Source organism: Camelus dromedarius, chromosome 12 (genome assembly GCF_036321535.1).
Source record: "Camelus dromedarius isolate mCamDro1 chromosome 12, mCamDro1.pat, whole genome shotgun sequence".
Classification (NCBI taxonomy): domain Eukaryota; kingdom Metazoa; phylum Chordata; class Mammalia; order Artiodactyla; family Camelidae; genus Camelus; species Camelus dromedarius.
This window is the reverse complement of record NC_087447.1, coordinates 39,925,958-39,940,311: the sequence shown is the minus strand read 5'-3', so window position 1 is coordinate 39,940,311 and position 14,354 is coordinate 39,925,958. Positions and strand designations below refer to the sequence as shown.

Genomic DNA, 14,354 nt, shown 5'->3' with positions numbered 1-14,354 from the left:
GTGTGGCATATAACGTGTATTAATAAATGCTAGGTGGGTGGATGATGGATGGATGAAGGAGAAAGAGGGAGGGAGGGGAGAGGAGAGAAGGAACGGGAAGGGGAAGGAGAGGGGAGCAGAGGGGAGGGAGGAAGCTTCTGCCTTAGGACAGTAGAGCGATGTGCTGCCAAGGCCCCCGACTCCACCCAGCTCCTGCCTGTGCTGTCAAGGCCGTCTACTTACGCCAAGTCACAGAAGTCAAACACAAAATCCATTCAAATAAAATGGCTGAAAAGGCAGAACTGCAGTGGTTGCCTGCGGCCCGTGCTAAGGGGAGGGGCTGAGCGCAGAGAGCCCGAGGAACCTCCTTAGGATGAGGGAACGCTCCTGTATCTTGATTATAGTATCCTCATAAATGGAAAAGAAGTAAAAACTGAAAAAGGCAGTGACCCTGTGCAAGCTTCAGTTTCCTTGCCTGAAAAATGAAACTGGTGCTACTTGCCTCTCGGGGGGTTGTGTGGATTCACCGAGTGGGACGTCACCTGACACGCCGCTGCTGGACGCCTGATGCACGGAGGGCTCTCAGGGAGCGATACGGGTGGGAGAGGAGACTCTGGCCCCACTGACACAGAGCCTGGCGCAGGGAGGAGGACGCATGCTTTGCAGAACAGTGCACGAGAGTCCGATTCCTGTCTCTGCCCACAGTTAGCTCTGTGACCGTGGGCAGATATGGTTCCTTCTGTGTTTGATTTCTCCTCCTCAACATATTGGTGGCAGTAACCACCTGGCCAGACATCATAATGGGAGAGTGCATAACTGATGAATAAAATGTGCGTTTATTGCGCGCTTGGTCCTTGCCACATGTAATTCTTTTCTGACACTTAATGTGAGAGGTATTTTCATCAATTTTAGAGATAAGGAATCAGAGGCTCAGAGCTTGCCTTAGATTCATGGGTCACAGAGGCACAAACACACACACGTCCATAGAACCCAGAGATGGATGAATAAGTTAGTAGGTAAAGCAGTGGTTTCAACCCCAGTTTGCATTAACTCCAAAGACCATACTCTTGCCCAGTACAAAGCCACACAGCCAAACACTGTGTGAATTTGCTTACCACTGGGGTAGGGAATGGTAGGGGCCAGAAGATATTAGCAGGGACACTGGTGCCACCAGCACTAGAAGGGCTGTCACCTGAAAGTTAACAGCCACTGGGGCTCACACTCACGGCTGCTTGTCCACGTATGGGGTCACGTGGACAGTTCTGCTCTTTTCAGAATCTGAGGTTCATTTACGTTGTCATTGTCCAGAATGAGAAAGCTGGTCTATAAGAAAGTACCCCGTGACTCTTATTCTCTCTCTCTCTCTCTCTCTGTAGGTATTAATTGACTGGATTAACGATGTTTTGGTCGGAGAAAGAATCATTGTGAAAGACCTGGCTGAAGACTTATACGATGGCCAAGTCCTGCAGAAGCTTTTTGGTAAGAGGCGAGTTGAATGGCACAGTGGATGTCTTCGGTCTCCTAGTTTGGAACTGTTTTCCGTTCACAGCAGTTCACCTGGGATGGGATAGAATGCGTAGCATGTCAGGCAACAGACGAGTAGGGCCGTCAGATGTCCTCTTGGAGTCTCATAAATGAATTGCCTAGGGAGTCTCCATGGCCAGGTGGGGCTGCTCCGCCTCACCCTCTCCAGAAACCTGTGCACCTGTGGCCTCTGTAGGGATATTTATGTGTGTGGAGGTGCATGTATGCATCCGTATACCTCTGTCACCTGCGGACATGTGTACGTGTGTGTGCATGTGTGTGTACCTCTGTGATCTATGGCCCTGTGTGTATATCTCTAGGTTGGTGCAAGTGTATGTGCCTCTGTGACTGACGTTTGGCTCCTGTGTGTGTCTCTAGGTGTCTTGGCTCTGGAAAGGTGTGTGTCCCTGTGTCAGTTCACATCCGTTCGTGTGAACATGTCAGGCTGTGGGGGAGGGCAAGGAGACTTCAGGGGTGATCTTAGCAGAGTGGATTTGGACTTCTCCTCTCTGTTCCCCATTTTCTCTCATCCTAACCTCTGCCCCACATTCTGGACTCTCCTTCTTATCTGCCCACTAGGCCCCTCACGTTGAGCTCATCCACTTTCCTGAAGTCGTTTCTTCCCCTCTGAGTGATTAGAACCCCTCTCCCTCTTCCTTACCCCCAGGGATGTGGGGTCTCCAAGGTCTGTTTCCTCTTGCTCAGAATTCTGTCCTGCATCCATCCTACTGCCACGTTCACTTGTCTGAACTGTCAGAACAATTTCCAGACTCACCTCTGCCTCCCATCTCATCTCCCCCAACCCATTCCCCACACAGCTAGTGGAGGAATGTTCTAAATCGCAAATCTAATCCCCCCAGGACTCTCTCCCCTACCTGTGGACAAAGTTCCAGCGCGTTAGCACCGCATTCAAGACCTTTCATCCTCTGACCCCCAGCTGTCTGGCCAGCCTCACCTCCGGCCACGCAGACAGGTGGCTCATGTTATGTGGAAGGTTTAGAATAGTGCCTGACGCACAGTGCTTGCTGGTCAGTGTCCTTCGTCATTCATTTCCATTGTTGGTGATTTATTGTTTACGAATGCTGTCGCCACATGACTACACACACCTCTCTACTTTCACCCTTGCTATTCCTTCTGCCTCTGAGGCCCTTCTTCCTCCTTCATCCACCAGGGCAAACCATTACCACCCATCCTTCCATCTTCTAGAGTCAACTGAATGTGCCTCCCTCTCACAGCCCTCACAACACAGTCACATCTGGGAGAGACAGTCCCGCGTTCTTCTTTGTTTCCTTGCATATAGATACACACACTCATATACAGAACATATGTGCCTTTATTATAGAGATGCATATATATAATATGCTGTTGTCATATAGACACACATATAATATGCATGCCTTTATTATTATAAGACATTTTATGTTGTTTGCTGCTGTTTATATAAGCGTGTGTGAGCTTCTCAAGGGCAGGAACCATGCTGTATTTATTTATCCAGTCTTCTCCAGTATTAACACGTGTTGCTGAGCATGTAGTCAATGTATATTGAATGAATGAATGAATAATATAAAATCTAGTCATTTCTAGGAAGCTAAGCTGATTTGGTATTCAAGCATCAATATTAATGAGTGTTAATATTTAAAGGCTTGTAAATGCAACTGAACATGGAGCGGAAATGAGACAGGCGGAGATGGAAGAGCCATGAGCCCCACTGAGCATCTTTCTTAGTGACTGTAGCTTTTAACTCCACCAGCAAATTTCTAAGCAGGCTCTGAGACTGTCTCAAATTGTTCCATGCTGGGCTTTCAAAGCAAGGGTGGAACATGGCTGTGGAGCAATGGAACGTGGTTGTGAAGCAATCTTGCCTCCGGGAATGGTTACAAAACCTTCCAGCATCACATCCGTGCGGCCCCGAGTCAGGCACCCAGTGCAGAGTCAGATTAGATCATTTCAGATCTCAACTTCATGTTGAAGAGGTGATTCACAACAGAGGTGCTGCTGCTTCTGTCAACTCAAGTTTGGGTCCTTTGTGGGTCTAGGGCTAGACAGACACATTCAAAAGCCCCAGGCAGGGTGCCCAGTGGAGAGAGCGGGTTTGCAGTTAAAAACACGCATCGGGTGCCCCCAGGAGAAGGAGTCGGTCTGGAGCTAGAGTTTTGGGTGACCCCCCCCCCCGACCTCGAGTTCCCCTCCAGCTATTTTTCTTTCTTCTTTCCAACCAAGTTTCTCAAAAGAATGTTTGGCACTCCCTCTATCTGCTTCCCCACCACTAATCATTCCCTGCCGAGGTACGGGCTGGGTGCCACCATCTCTCCATCAACTTTTCCTCCCCAGGTCACCAGTGTCAGCTCAGACCTCCTCCGGTGCTGTGGCATTTGACACTACTAAACATCCCTTCCCCCTCCCCGGCCTGGAGGTTTCTCGCTTCCCTGGTTCTCTTGCACCTCTGACGCCCACTTCTCAGTCCTCCTCACACATTCTTTCCGTAACGGCTGGGGTTCTTCCGTCTTCCACCCCTGGCCCTCCTCTTTCTTCCATACCCTCTTCCTGGGGGGTTTCATCTCCTCCTACGATTTCAGCCGTCATCTATATGATCATCACCCTCAGATCTACATCTCTGCAACGGCTTTCTCTTTGAAATTGTAAGTAAAGTTATCTTTTAACTGCCCTCCAAACATGCCCACCTGGATGTCACATAGTCACCTTGTATCCACCCTGCCCCAGACTGAGCTAATAGTCCTCTTCAACACCAAACCCATTCCGTTTTCCACCTTGATAAGTCGTGTTACCACCACAGATTAGAAACCTGGGCGTCATCCTGGTTTGCTCCCTCTTCTTCCCGCACTGTTAGTCACAATTCTTGCAACCTTATTCCCACAAATGCGTGTCTGTCTGTGTCAAACCCATCCCATTAGTACACGTGCAGCACTGAGAAAAGTGACTGGCTTGCTGGGTGCTGGGCAAGGGGGGCTTCACCACTCTCTTCCAGCCCCTCTGCTGCCCCCGGAGCTCAGAGCCTCGTCGCTTCCCTTGGCTTCCCTGGCTGTGACGTCCTTTGCTGCAGGTTACGCTGTCTCCTGCCTTGAGAACACTCAACGGAGTTCTTCCCGATCTTCTTTATATTTCATGATTTGTCTTAACACTTAAACAAACTCATGGCCCATTCGTCACTGTTTCTTTAAAGCTTTTTTATTTTGAACTGGCTTTAGACGTCTAGTGGACTTGCAGAGACAGCCCAGGGAGTTTCTGTTTCCCTTCACTCAGCTTCCTCTCGTGGTAACATCTTACCAACCATGGGACAGGCATTGAAACCAAGAAATTATCTTCAGGACACAATGCTTAGCTAAATCACAGAATTTTTTTGGATTTCACCAGTTTTTACTTTCATGTCCTCTTTTGGTTCTAGGAGGTAATCCAGGATCCCCCATGACATTCAGTTGTCACATCTCCTGAGTCTCCTCCCATCTGGGACAGTCTTTCTTGTCTTTCATGACCTTGGGGTTTTGGAGAGGACTGGTTGGTTATTTTGCAGAATGGCCCCCAGTTTAGGTTTGTCTGATGTTTCCTCACGATTAGATTGCGGCTATGTGTTTCGGGGAAGGACACCACGGAAGTGGAGTGTCCTGCTCAGTGTGTCCTTTCAGGGAGGACATGATGATGTCAGCATGAATTGTCACTGCTGGTGGTCACCTTGACCGTTTGGTTAAGGTGGTGTCGGCCAGATTTTTTCACTGTAAAGTGACTGTTTTTCTCTTGTAATTAATATATTTGCAGGGAGATACTTTAAGACCGCGAACGCCTTGTTTCTCCTTGCACTCCTCCCACTAACTGCAATCGGCGGAGCGTGTCTGCCGCAGTTGTCACTGTGGTGGCCTAGTGGAGGTTTTCTGTTTTTCTGTTTTCCTGTTCCCTCCGCATTCATGAGTTGGAAGTCTTCTGTAAGGAAAAGTTGTCCTTTGTTTCCCACCTACTTATTAATTCAGTGTTAATTTATGTCAATACGAGTGCAAGGATACTCACTTCATACTTTGGGTTATAATCCGGTGCTGTCATCCTTCATGTCTTGTTCATACACCTCCAGCCTCGACCACTGGGCGCTCCTTCAGGTTGGCTCCCGGGCACTTCCTGAACATGCTGCCCCGTATTTTTTCTTAGCATTTCCTTACTTTCTAATATCATAAGATGCTCCAGGCTCATCTTCTGTTTCACTTTTACTTTGGCCCTGGAATCAACTACCTCTCCAAGGAGCCCCAGGCTCTTTTATTAGAGAATGATGTTTAGAAATTAGTATCTGGGCATTTTACTTTGTGTTTTTAACTTGCTACCTGTTGCACAAATAAACATCTATGTGCAGGGGTGGTACCAAGGTGAATCAGGTATGATCATTTCCACAAATTCAGCTTCAAATTGTGCTGGAGTTGATCATGGAGAGTAGGAAGGGGCTGAGTTTGGGACTAGGAAACTTAACTATGAAATACTGGCACTTGAAAAAAGAAAAAAGTGGCATAGGGACCTCCAGGAGTCCAGATGTGCCAGCGTGAGGACAGGATATGGATCTGGATTCCAGGAAGCCATTCTGGTGACACCGTGGAGCAGGGACTCAACCCACAGATGAACAAGATGCTGAGGGAGGGATCTCCCGGCAGAAGGTTGCGTGTGTTATTGTTACGATGAAATTCTGAAGAGGTGACAGGTGAACTGTCTGGCTGGGTCTTCTCTAATAATGGGCTCTGAGAGGGGACGTCATGCCTGGTGTGGCCAGATGCTACTTGCTCAGCCTCAAAGTCTGGTCTGCTTGCCCTGCTCAGGGTCCCTAGGCATGTCTGGGGGGTTATTCTGGCACAGCCTCCCCCAGGTCCTTCTCTCCGAGCTGCCTAACCCAGCTGCCCACTGCTGCCTCCGTGCTCTGTGTCTTCCCTCTTGCCTGGCAACAGATCTGAGTTGAGGTTTTCCTGGAAGTAGGTACTGAAACAAGGACTTGGGTGGAGGAACTTTACATGAGAGGTGATCTTAGAAAGTACAAAACATCAAGTAAGGAGTGTAGGAGAGAAATGCTGTCCAGTGTGTATTAATAAGGGTGACAGCTCTGTTTGCGACCAGGGCTCAGTGCTGCAGGGGTCCGTCTGAGAAACCAGGTGACACCACACCTCAGAATCACCCTCCCCGGGACGGGGAGTCAGGGGCATTTATCCTATGGCTCTCATCACCCTGTGGTTGAGGATTGTGTAGGAATTAAGAACCTCTGGATTGTACTCCTGGTGGAGAAGGAGAAAGCTTCAGGGCCAGAGATGGGCCCCACCGGTGTGCTGAGAGCCGCCTGCAGCTGCAGGTGAACGCAGGTGGGCCAAGGGGCTCCGGGAAGGAGCGTCAGCATCATACTGTAAGGGCTCCTCCTCCCAATACAGGCCGTTTCTCTGTACCACTGGCGTCACTGCCTGGGAAAAGTCAGATACTAGCCACTCTGGCCTTCCTCTTTATGACACCAATTCCCCATCCTTTCACAGCCATTTCCACACCTCAGAACAAAAGCTTCCCACCCCTCAGAATGAAGAAGTTCCCCCTTACTCCATGCCAAAAGTTCATCTCATTTCTGATCCCAGGATCGGCCTCTCCTCAGGGTGATCGGTGGAGGCAGCATCCTCAGTCCCCCTGGGTATACTCATACCCAGGGCACAAATAATACAGTCTCTGAGTGGTCCAAAGTTGGGACACATTTCCCAGTGTCTCAGTATGCAGGTGCGTCCGTGGTCCCCTTGCTACATTCACATCCCCAACACCCAGGCGATAGACGTGACTGAGTGAGAAAGGCAGGAGGCGACGGGGTCTAGGGAAATGCTTACACCAGATCATCTTTTCATTTGACCATGGGCTGCTGCCTGTTTCCTATTGAGGTTTCCTGACTTGGGACAGCTCTGCACATTTCCTTATGGTATGTTTGATTCCCCTGATCCTTATCTTTGCACATGTGCATGTAACTAGGAACAGAAAAGGACTGTTTTGAGGGATGAAAAGTCATAAGGCTTTTCCTTCTGGTTTTTCAATAGCTTATGACTCAAACAGGGTATCTTCTCCAGGCATGAGACCAAGAAGGGTACCTGGGGCATTAAAGGTTCGACAGGAGGATGTTTTGTTTTGTGTTGGGTTATGTGTGTGTGTGTGTGTGTGGTTTTTTCCTGGTAGATGCTAAAGAGTACATCTTATACTGACCTTAATCTAGTCAATCAATATTCATCAAGCAACAACTATTTGATTTGCCAAATACTACAGCTGAGTTTAGGGATGTAGAAGTCAGTACGTCACAGTGCCACCTTCAGGTAACTCACAGCCTGGTATCATGAAGGGGTTGTCGAGTTAAGAGTTTTGGGCTGTGGGCTGTCAAGTTAGAGTTTTGGAAAGGCATCATGAAAGAGGAGGTGTTTTGATTCGGGCCTTCTGGAAGGAGCAGAATTTCAACCAGATGAAGGAGAACAACACTCTAGTCAAAAACGTTGCCAGCAAAGCCCTGTTGATTTTGGTGTGAGTGGAGGAAGAGGGTCATAGAGACAGGAGAACATGGGTAGGTGATGGTCAGGATTGGTTGAATGGAGTCTGTAGCTAAGAAAGAAGCTGGGACCTAGCACCGGTCTCCAATAATAGAAACCAGGGCTTCTGGAGTATCAGGTAGTAGCAGACTCTAGGACTGGAGCAGGGCATACAGAAGATGAGCCTGGAGTGTCTTGTGGTGCCAAAAAGAGGTGCCAAGGGAAAAAAAATAGACCTGTGGGGCAGCATGTTGAATGTGCTCAGGACCATCTGAAAGAGCTCCCAGTGGCTAAAGGTGGGACAACTTGAGGAAAAAAGTAATACTGGATTATAACCCAAAGTCTAAAATAAATATCCTTAAATCCACATTAATATCAATAAAAATAGCTGATTAAATGAGGGAAAAGGGACAATTCTTCCTCACAGAATAGTTCCAAATAAGTTACGAATTTACAACTCCTTCAAGGATGTAGAGGTTAACTCCCCACCCCTTGAGTAGACTAGATTTAGTGACTGGCTTCCAATAATTAGGGTATGGAGCTGGGGGAGGGGGAGGACACGCAAATAGCCTTACAGTGGAGGAACCTGGTATAGACACTAATTTGTCCAAATCAAAGTTAGCATCACCAACGATAAGTCATGTTGATAGGATGTGATGAAAAGGGCACTTCACTTCTGTGATCTTCCTCCCCAGAGTCCCCAGTCTAACCATTAAAAAAAAAATAGGAAAAACCCAGGACTCCTCGAAACTGTCAAGGTCATGAAAAACCAGGAATCTCTAAAAAATGATCATAGAACGGAGGGGGATAGTGATGAGTAGGTGTGAGTAGAAAAAGGACATTAGGGAAAAATTAGTGAAACCCAAATAAAATATGGAGTTTAGTGACTAGTCATGTGCCACTGTCAGTTCATTAGTTTTGACAAATGCACCATAGTAATTAATGTAAGATGTTAACAAGAGGTGAACCTGGATTTAGAGTATGTAGGAACCATCTGAACTGCCATTTCAGCTTTCCTATAAGTCTGAAAAACATTCTAAAATGAAAAATTTGTTTAAAGAAAGATGATGAGTTTGCATTATAAAGGATTAAGAATTTTAGACTTCATTCGGTGGGCAAGGGTAACTGCTGATGGCTTGTGAGCAAATTGACATGATCAGAAATGGAGCTTTAAGATGACGACCTAGGAGCACAGGAGGGTTGCTTAGAAGAAGTAGAGGAAACTCCAGCAAAGCATCTCTTTGTGAAATAATGATTCCGTCAAACTAGAGGAGCAGCAGTATAGTCGGGGAAAAGCTTTATGAGAACTAGTGATGTAGGGAATGAGCAGCTAAAGTACACGAGGCTAACTCTCAGGTGGATATTAGATGGGGATGACTCCATGAATTCCAGGAGGAGCAGCAGCTTGAAGAGTTTGAGAGTAGCTGCCCCACACCCAAAGTAGTACCAGGCTGAAGTAGCAGCTATGCTAAAATTGAAAGAGAAATGAAGGGAAAGATAGGAGATCTGAGTACCAATCTTGGTTCCGCCACTAAAATATTTCTTGGCAGTTCAGGTCACTCTTCTGTAAAACCAGGACAATGGCTTGTACAACCTTACAGCTGAGCTGTCCGATACAGTGCCCACTAACCACATGTAGCTATTAAAAGTAACCGAAATTAAAAATTCATTTACTTGGTCACACCAGCCACACTTCAGGTGCTCCCTAGCCAAACGTGTCTGGTGGCTGCCATACTGGTTTCTGTGGAAATGAGCATTTCCATCATAGCAGAAAGTTCTTTTGGACTTTAAAGCGCTGCTCTAAAGCCTTGCTGCTGGAATAGTCATTGATTCTCGGCTAGTTGAAGATAATGTATAATGCTATTCTTATTCTGGATGAGGGGTTTTCTGGTCTCTGAAAGACTCAGAAGTTGGATAAAAGTCTTTTTATTGTTCTTTTATTTATAAGTAGTAGAGATGCTCTCTCAAATGTCTTACTAAGTAAAAAAAAGTTGGGTGCAGAATTGTGTGTATATGTGTGTCCTGTGTGTGCATTAAGAGACACATCTAATGCTTGAGCATGTAGAGAATGTCTCTGGTAAGTCACAGTAAACTCTATAGAATGGAACTAGGGAACTTGGGACTACAATGGGAAGCAGGGACTTAATTTTCACAGCTTGAATTTTTTTTTCATGTTTATACATTATCAATTTTATGAAAAGTGGTAGAGTATTCATATAAGTTTTAGTAACGAAACTGAATCTATCAGTAGATGTCAAATAATACTTCGTACATTTCAACAGCTATCCCAAGTGAAATAGGAAGAAAAGGAAACTACCTAAATATGATAAAGACCATTTATACAAAATCTAACAGTGAACACATTAAATAGTGAAATATCAAAGACATGGTATGAGGAACAAGTCAAAGATGATGGCTATCACCACCATTTTAAGTGGGATATTACTGATTAATGTAATAAGATAAGAAAATAGATTTTGAGTTTCAACATTATGGATAACTATATGTTCAGACAAATCCTCTTGGTGCTGCATACTTCAAAAACTGGATAAGCCTTTAAAAAAAACATATTTTTGTATTGCATGGCTAAACTGGAAGGGAAGAAAATCTTTCTGATGCTGAAAACAACAAGGAAATGTAAATTCAGTAAGATGTGTTAATTTCTAATGACCTGTATAGCCAGAGGTTTAAGGGGCCACACTTACAGGGTTAAGACACAAAGTCTTGGTGGAGTCTGAAAAGAAGAAGAATTGGATCAGAGACCCCTGAGTAAATCCAGAGTCTCTGAAGGGTAACACTGTCAGTGGGTAAACTAGAAAATCTTGTCCCACAGAGAGAGACAGTAAGGACAAGTGTCTGTCTCAGCCTTAGGTATGAGTGGAGCAGAACAAAGAAAAGGTCTGTCCCTGACAGTTCCTTATCATCTAATGTCTGTACTCACACAGATTTTTAGGGCTAGGATTCACACTGCTTATTTGGCTTTAAAAGCCCCAAGCTGAAAATGTAGTTTAAAGTGGTTCCAAGTTACCTGTGCTCCCCAAGGTAGAAGCAAACATATGTCCTTTTAGAGGAATGAACTTTAAACCCAGGCCTCAAAAAATTCCCAGAGATAAAATTCCAAGGCAAATGAGTTCAGAATTAGAAATTACCCAATACATGAAAGGAAGCCACCATGAACAAGCATCAGCCAAAACAATAAACTGTAGATTCATCCCACAGATGCTATGGATGTTAGCAACTGATCACTTACGGCGTGTAAAATATATTTAATATGTCAAAGTAAAAGTTTTAAAAGACTATTGAAAGGATGATAAAAGAATAAATAACTATCAAAGTTGGAACGATGTGAAAGGGAACCAAATAGAACTTGTAGAAATGAGAAAAATGGAATAATGAAATGGGAAACCTCAGTGGATTAGACACAGCTGAAGAAGGAATTGATGAACTGCAAGGTGGCGTTGAAAATTACCCAGGATGCAGTATTAGGGAGACAGTGGAGTGGAAAACAAAAATTAGAAGACATAGAGGTTAAGAAAATCGAACATAAGACTAATTGGAATTCTAGCAGGAGAAAAGAAAGAGAATGGAGTATAGGCAATATTTAAAGACACAATGAGTCAGAACTTTCCAGAATTGATGAAAGATATGCATTCTCCGATTCAGGAATCTCATGGAATCCCAAACAGGATAAATATCCAGAAATCTATACCTACCCACTTATAATGAAACCTAAGAACACTGAAGATAAAAGATTAAAAGCAGAGAGAAAGAAAGAAATTACCTGTAAAAGAACAACAGACTGAAAGCTGTCTTTTGTCAGGAACAATAAAATCCTGAAGATATTGAAATAAAATTTTCAAAAGTGGAAAAAAATGTTAACTTACATGTTTATACCCAGAAAAAAAACTCCTGTGTTTTTACGATGGGAGAAAAATTAAGGCATTTTATGCAAACATGAACTGAGAGGATTAACTACCAATATACTCTCACTAACAGAAATTTCTAAAGGATGCACTCCATGAAGAAGGAAAATGAACACAAAAGAAAGACCTGAAATGCAACAAAAAATAAAGATATCAGAATCCCAGACAACTGTAGCACTTAAGTCAGGCAGAGTGGTTAGAGTCAGAGCGTGCTGAGGGCCTTGTATCATTTAGTATGTGGATAAAGAGACTAATTAACGTAAGACTCTATTAAGTTAAATACACGTGATAAATTTTCTAGGGAAACCACTAAAATAATAAAACAGAGTGTATAACCTCCCTACTAGTCATGAGGCGAAAATGAAATGAGAGAGAATAGAAGCCTTAGTCCCAGAGGCAGCAAGGATGGAAGAGGGGATGAAGAATCGGAAAAGCTGAGTAGTAGGAAGTTCAAAATAAGTCAGTAGAAGTGAATCCAAGTATATTCATCAACCCAATCAATGTAAATTTACTTTATTCATTTAAAAGACAAAGACTGTCAGACGTGCTAACAAAAAATCTTGCTGTATGTTATTTACTAGAGACAGTCTTAATATATGAGGACACAGAAAAGTTGAAAGAAAAAGTGGAAATAATCATATTTACTAGACTACTACTAATTAAAAGAAAGCTAAGGTAACTAATTTAATATCAGATGAAATAGACTTTCAGGCAAAAAGCATCACTCAGCAAGTCTCTACATATTAATGAGGCTAAAAATACTAGGAAAATAATGCACTTGTGTGCATCAAATATCTAAAAATAAAAAATGACAACCAGAATTTCAAGAAGAATTTGACAAATCTGCCATCACAGTAGATGAAGATATTTCTCTTAATAATACATTAAAGAAAAAGTTCATGAGGATAAAGATCTGGACAATATTACTAACTAGCAACACCCCAAAGTTGGAATATTGTCATCCTTTTCTACTGTGCATGGAACACTTACAAAATTTGACTATGTCCGGGAAGTCTCAAGGAGTTATTATACAGACCAAATCCTATGACCATGATGTAATAAAAAAAAAAAAAACTTTTAACTATCCCTCTCCATATATTTGGAAAAAATCGTAGCTCAGGAATTGCTCATACTAGAAGGAATAGTCTATGGATTATAATTCTTTGAAGGGTGGTTACATTAATATAGTATAATACACATGGCAACTATGTTTGTTTAGAACGTCTCAGTTCTTCTACCATTCAGGATAATTGAGTTTATTCTGCCCTGTCTTGATACTTCAGAACTTTTTGAATACTGTTTCATTGTTTTCTATAAATAATCGCTAAAAAAGCATATTTGGATGCTAACTTGAAAAACAACTGAAAGGTTCACAAAATAATCCTACCTGAGAAAATTTTCTAAATAGAATCCTATTTCAAAATCGTGCATACTACTTTACAACAAGTTAAACTGATGATGAACAATTTGCAGAACTGTAAATACATGGGAGAAACAATTTCCTGGAAAAATAAAAAAAATTTTAGCAATAGAAAATGTTCATGGAACTAGCTGAAATTAGCCTAATAAAAAAGAAGAAAACTAGGAGACTTTAAAAATAAATTGTCTTTAAATTCTTAGCAACACTGAATTAAATTACTGTTTAAATGTAGGAATATTTGAGTGTATCTCCTAAATTTTGAGGATTGAATATTTTTAAAATGTGAAGGGTAGAAACAACAGAAAAGGCTCTCAAACCTTCTATATTAAAATGTCATAAAATTGAAATAAGTAATATAAGCTTACAAAATAGAGATAACCGTGTTTTATATTGTTTACATACAGAATGCTAAAAACTCAAACAATAATAGAACCAATAAGGGGATTTGGTAAGATGACTGTATTCAAGAAGAAAATTTGTAAGGCAACAGCTTTTCTTTTTAACCAGTAATAATCAGCTGGTGATACATACATACACACACACAGGATGCTTACTGCAACTTTATTACAAATAGGAAAAAAGTGGAATACAATTTGACTACGTATCTACAGGGGAATGGTTGAATAAGTTATAAGTCCTGTAATATATTATGCGGTTTTTAAAAGATTGCGTTGCATTGATTTATACTGACATAGAAAGATAATCATGATGTATGTTTACGTGAGACATATATGCAGACTAAAAAAGTCAATGGAAAAGATCAGTGAAACCAAGAGCTGGTTCTTGGAGAAAATGAAATTGACAAACCTTTAGCTACACTCATTAAGGAAAAGAGAGAGAACTCAAATAAAATCAGAAACGAAAGAGATGATAAAACTGATACCACAGAAATACAATCACAAGAGACTATTATGACTAATTATACACCAAAAAGCTAGACAATCTAAATAAATAAATAAATAAACAAACAAACAAACTCCTAAAACTCAC

General features: G+C 42.9%; 1 protein-coding gene across 1 annotated transcript in view; it reads left to right on the top strand.

The window, feature by feature from the left end:
• Positions 1-14,354, top strand: part of PARVA (parvin alpha) — a 145,805-nt gene that overhangs the window by 95,211 nt on the left and 36,240 nt on the right. Inside the window, exon 4 of the mRNA XM_031460014.2 lies at positions 1,356-1,458. Coding sequence (XP_031315874.1) covers positions 1,356-1,458 — 103 coding nt within the window. The remainder of the gene's footprint in view (positions 1-1,355; positions 1,459-14,354) is intronic.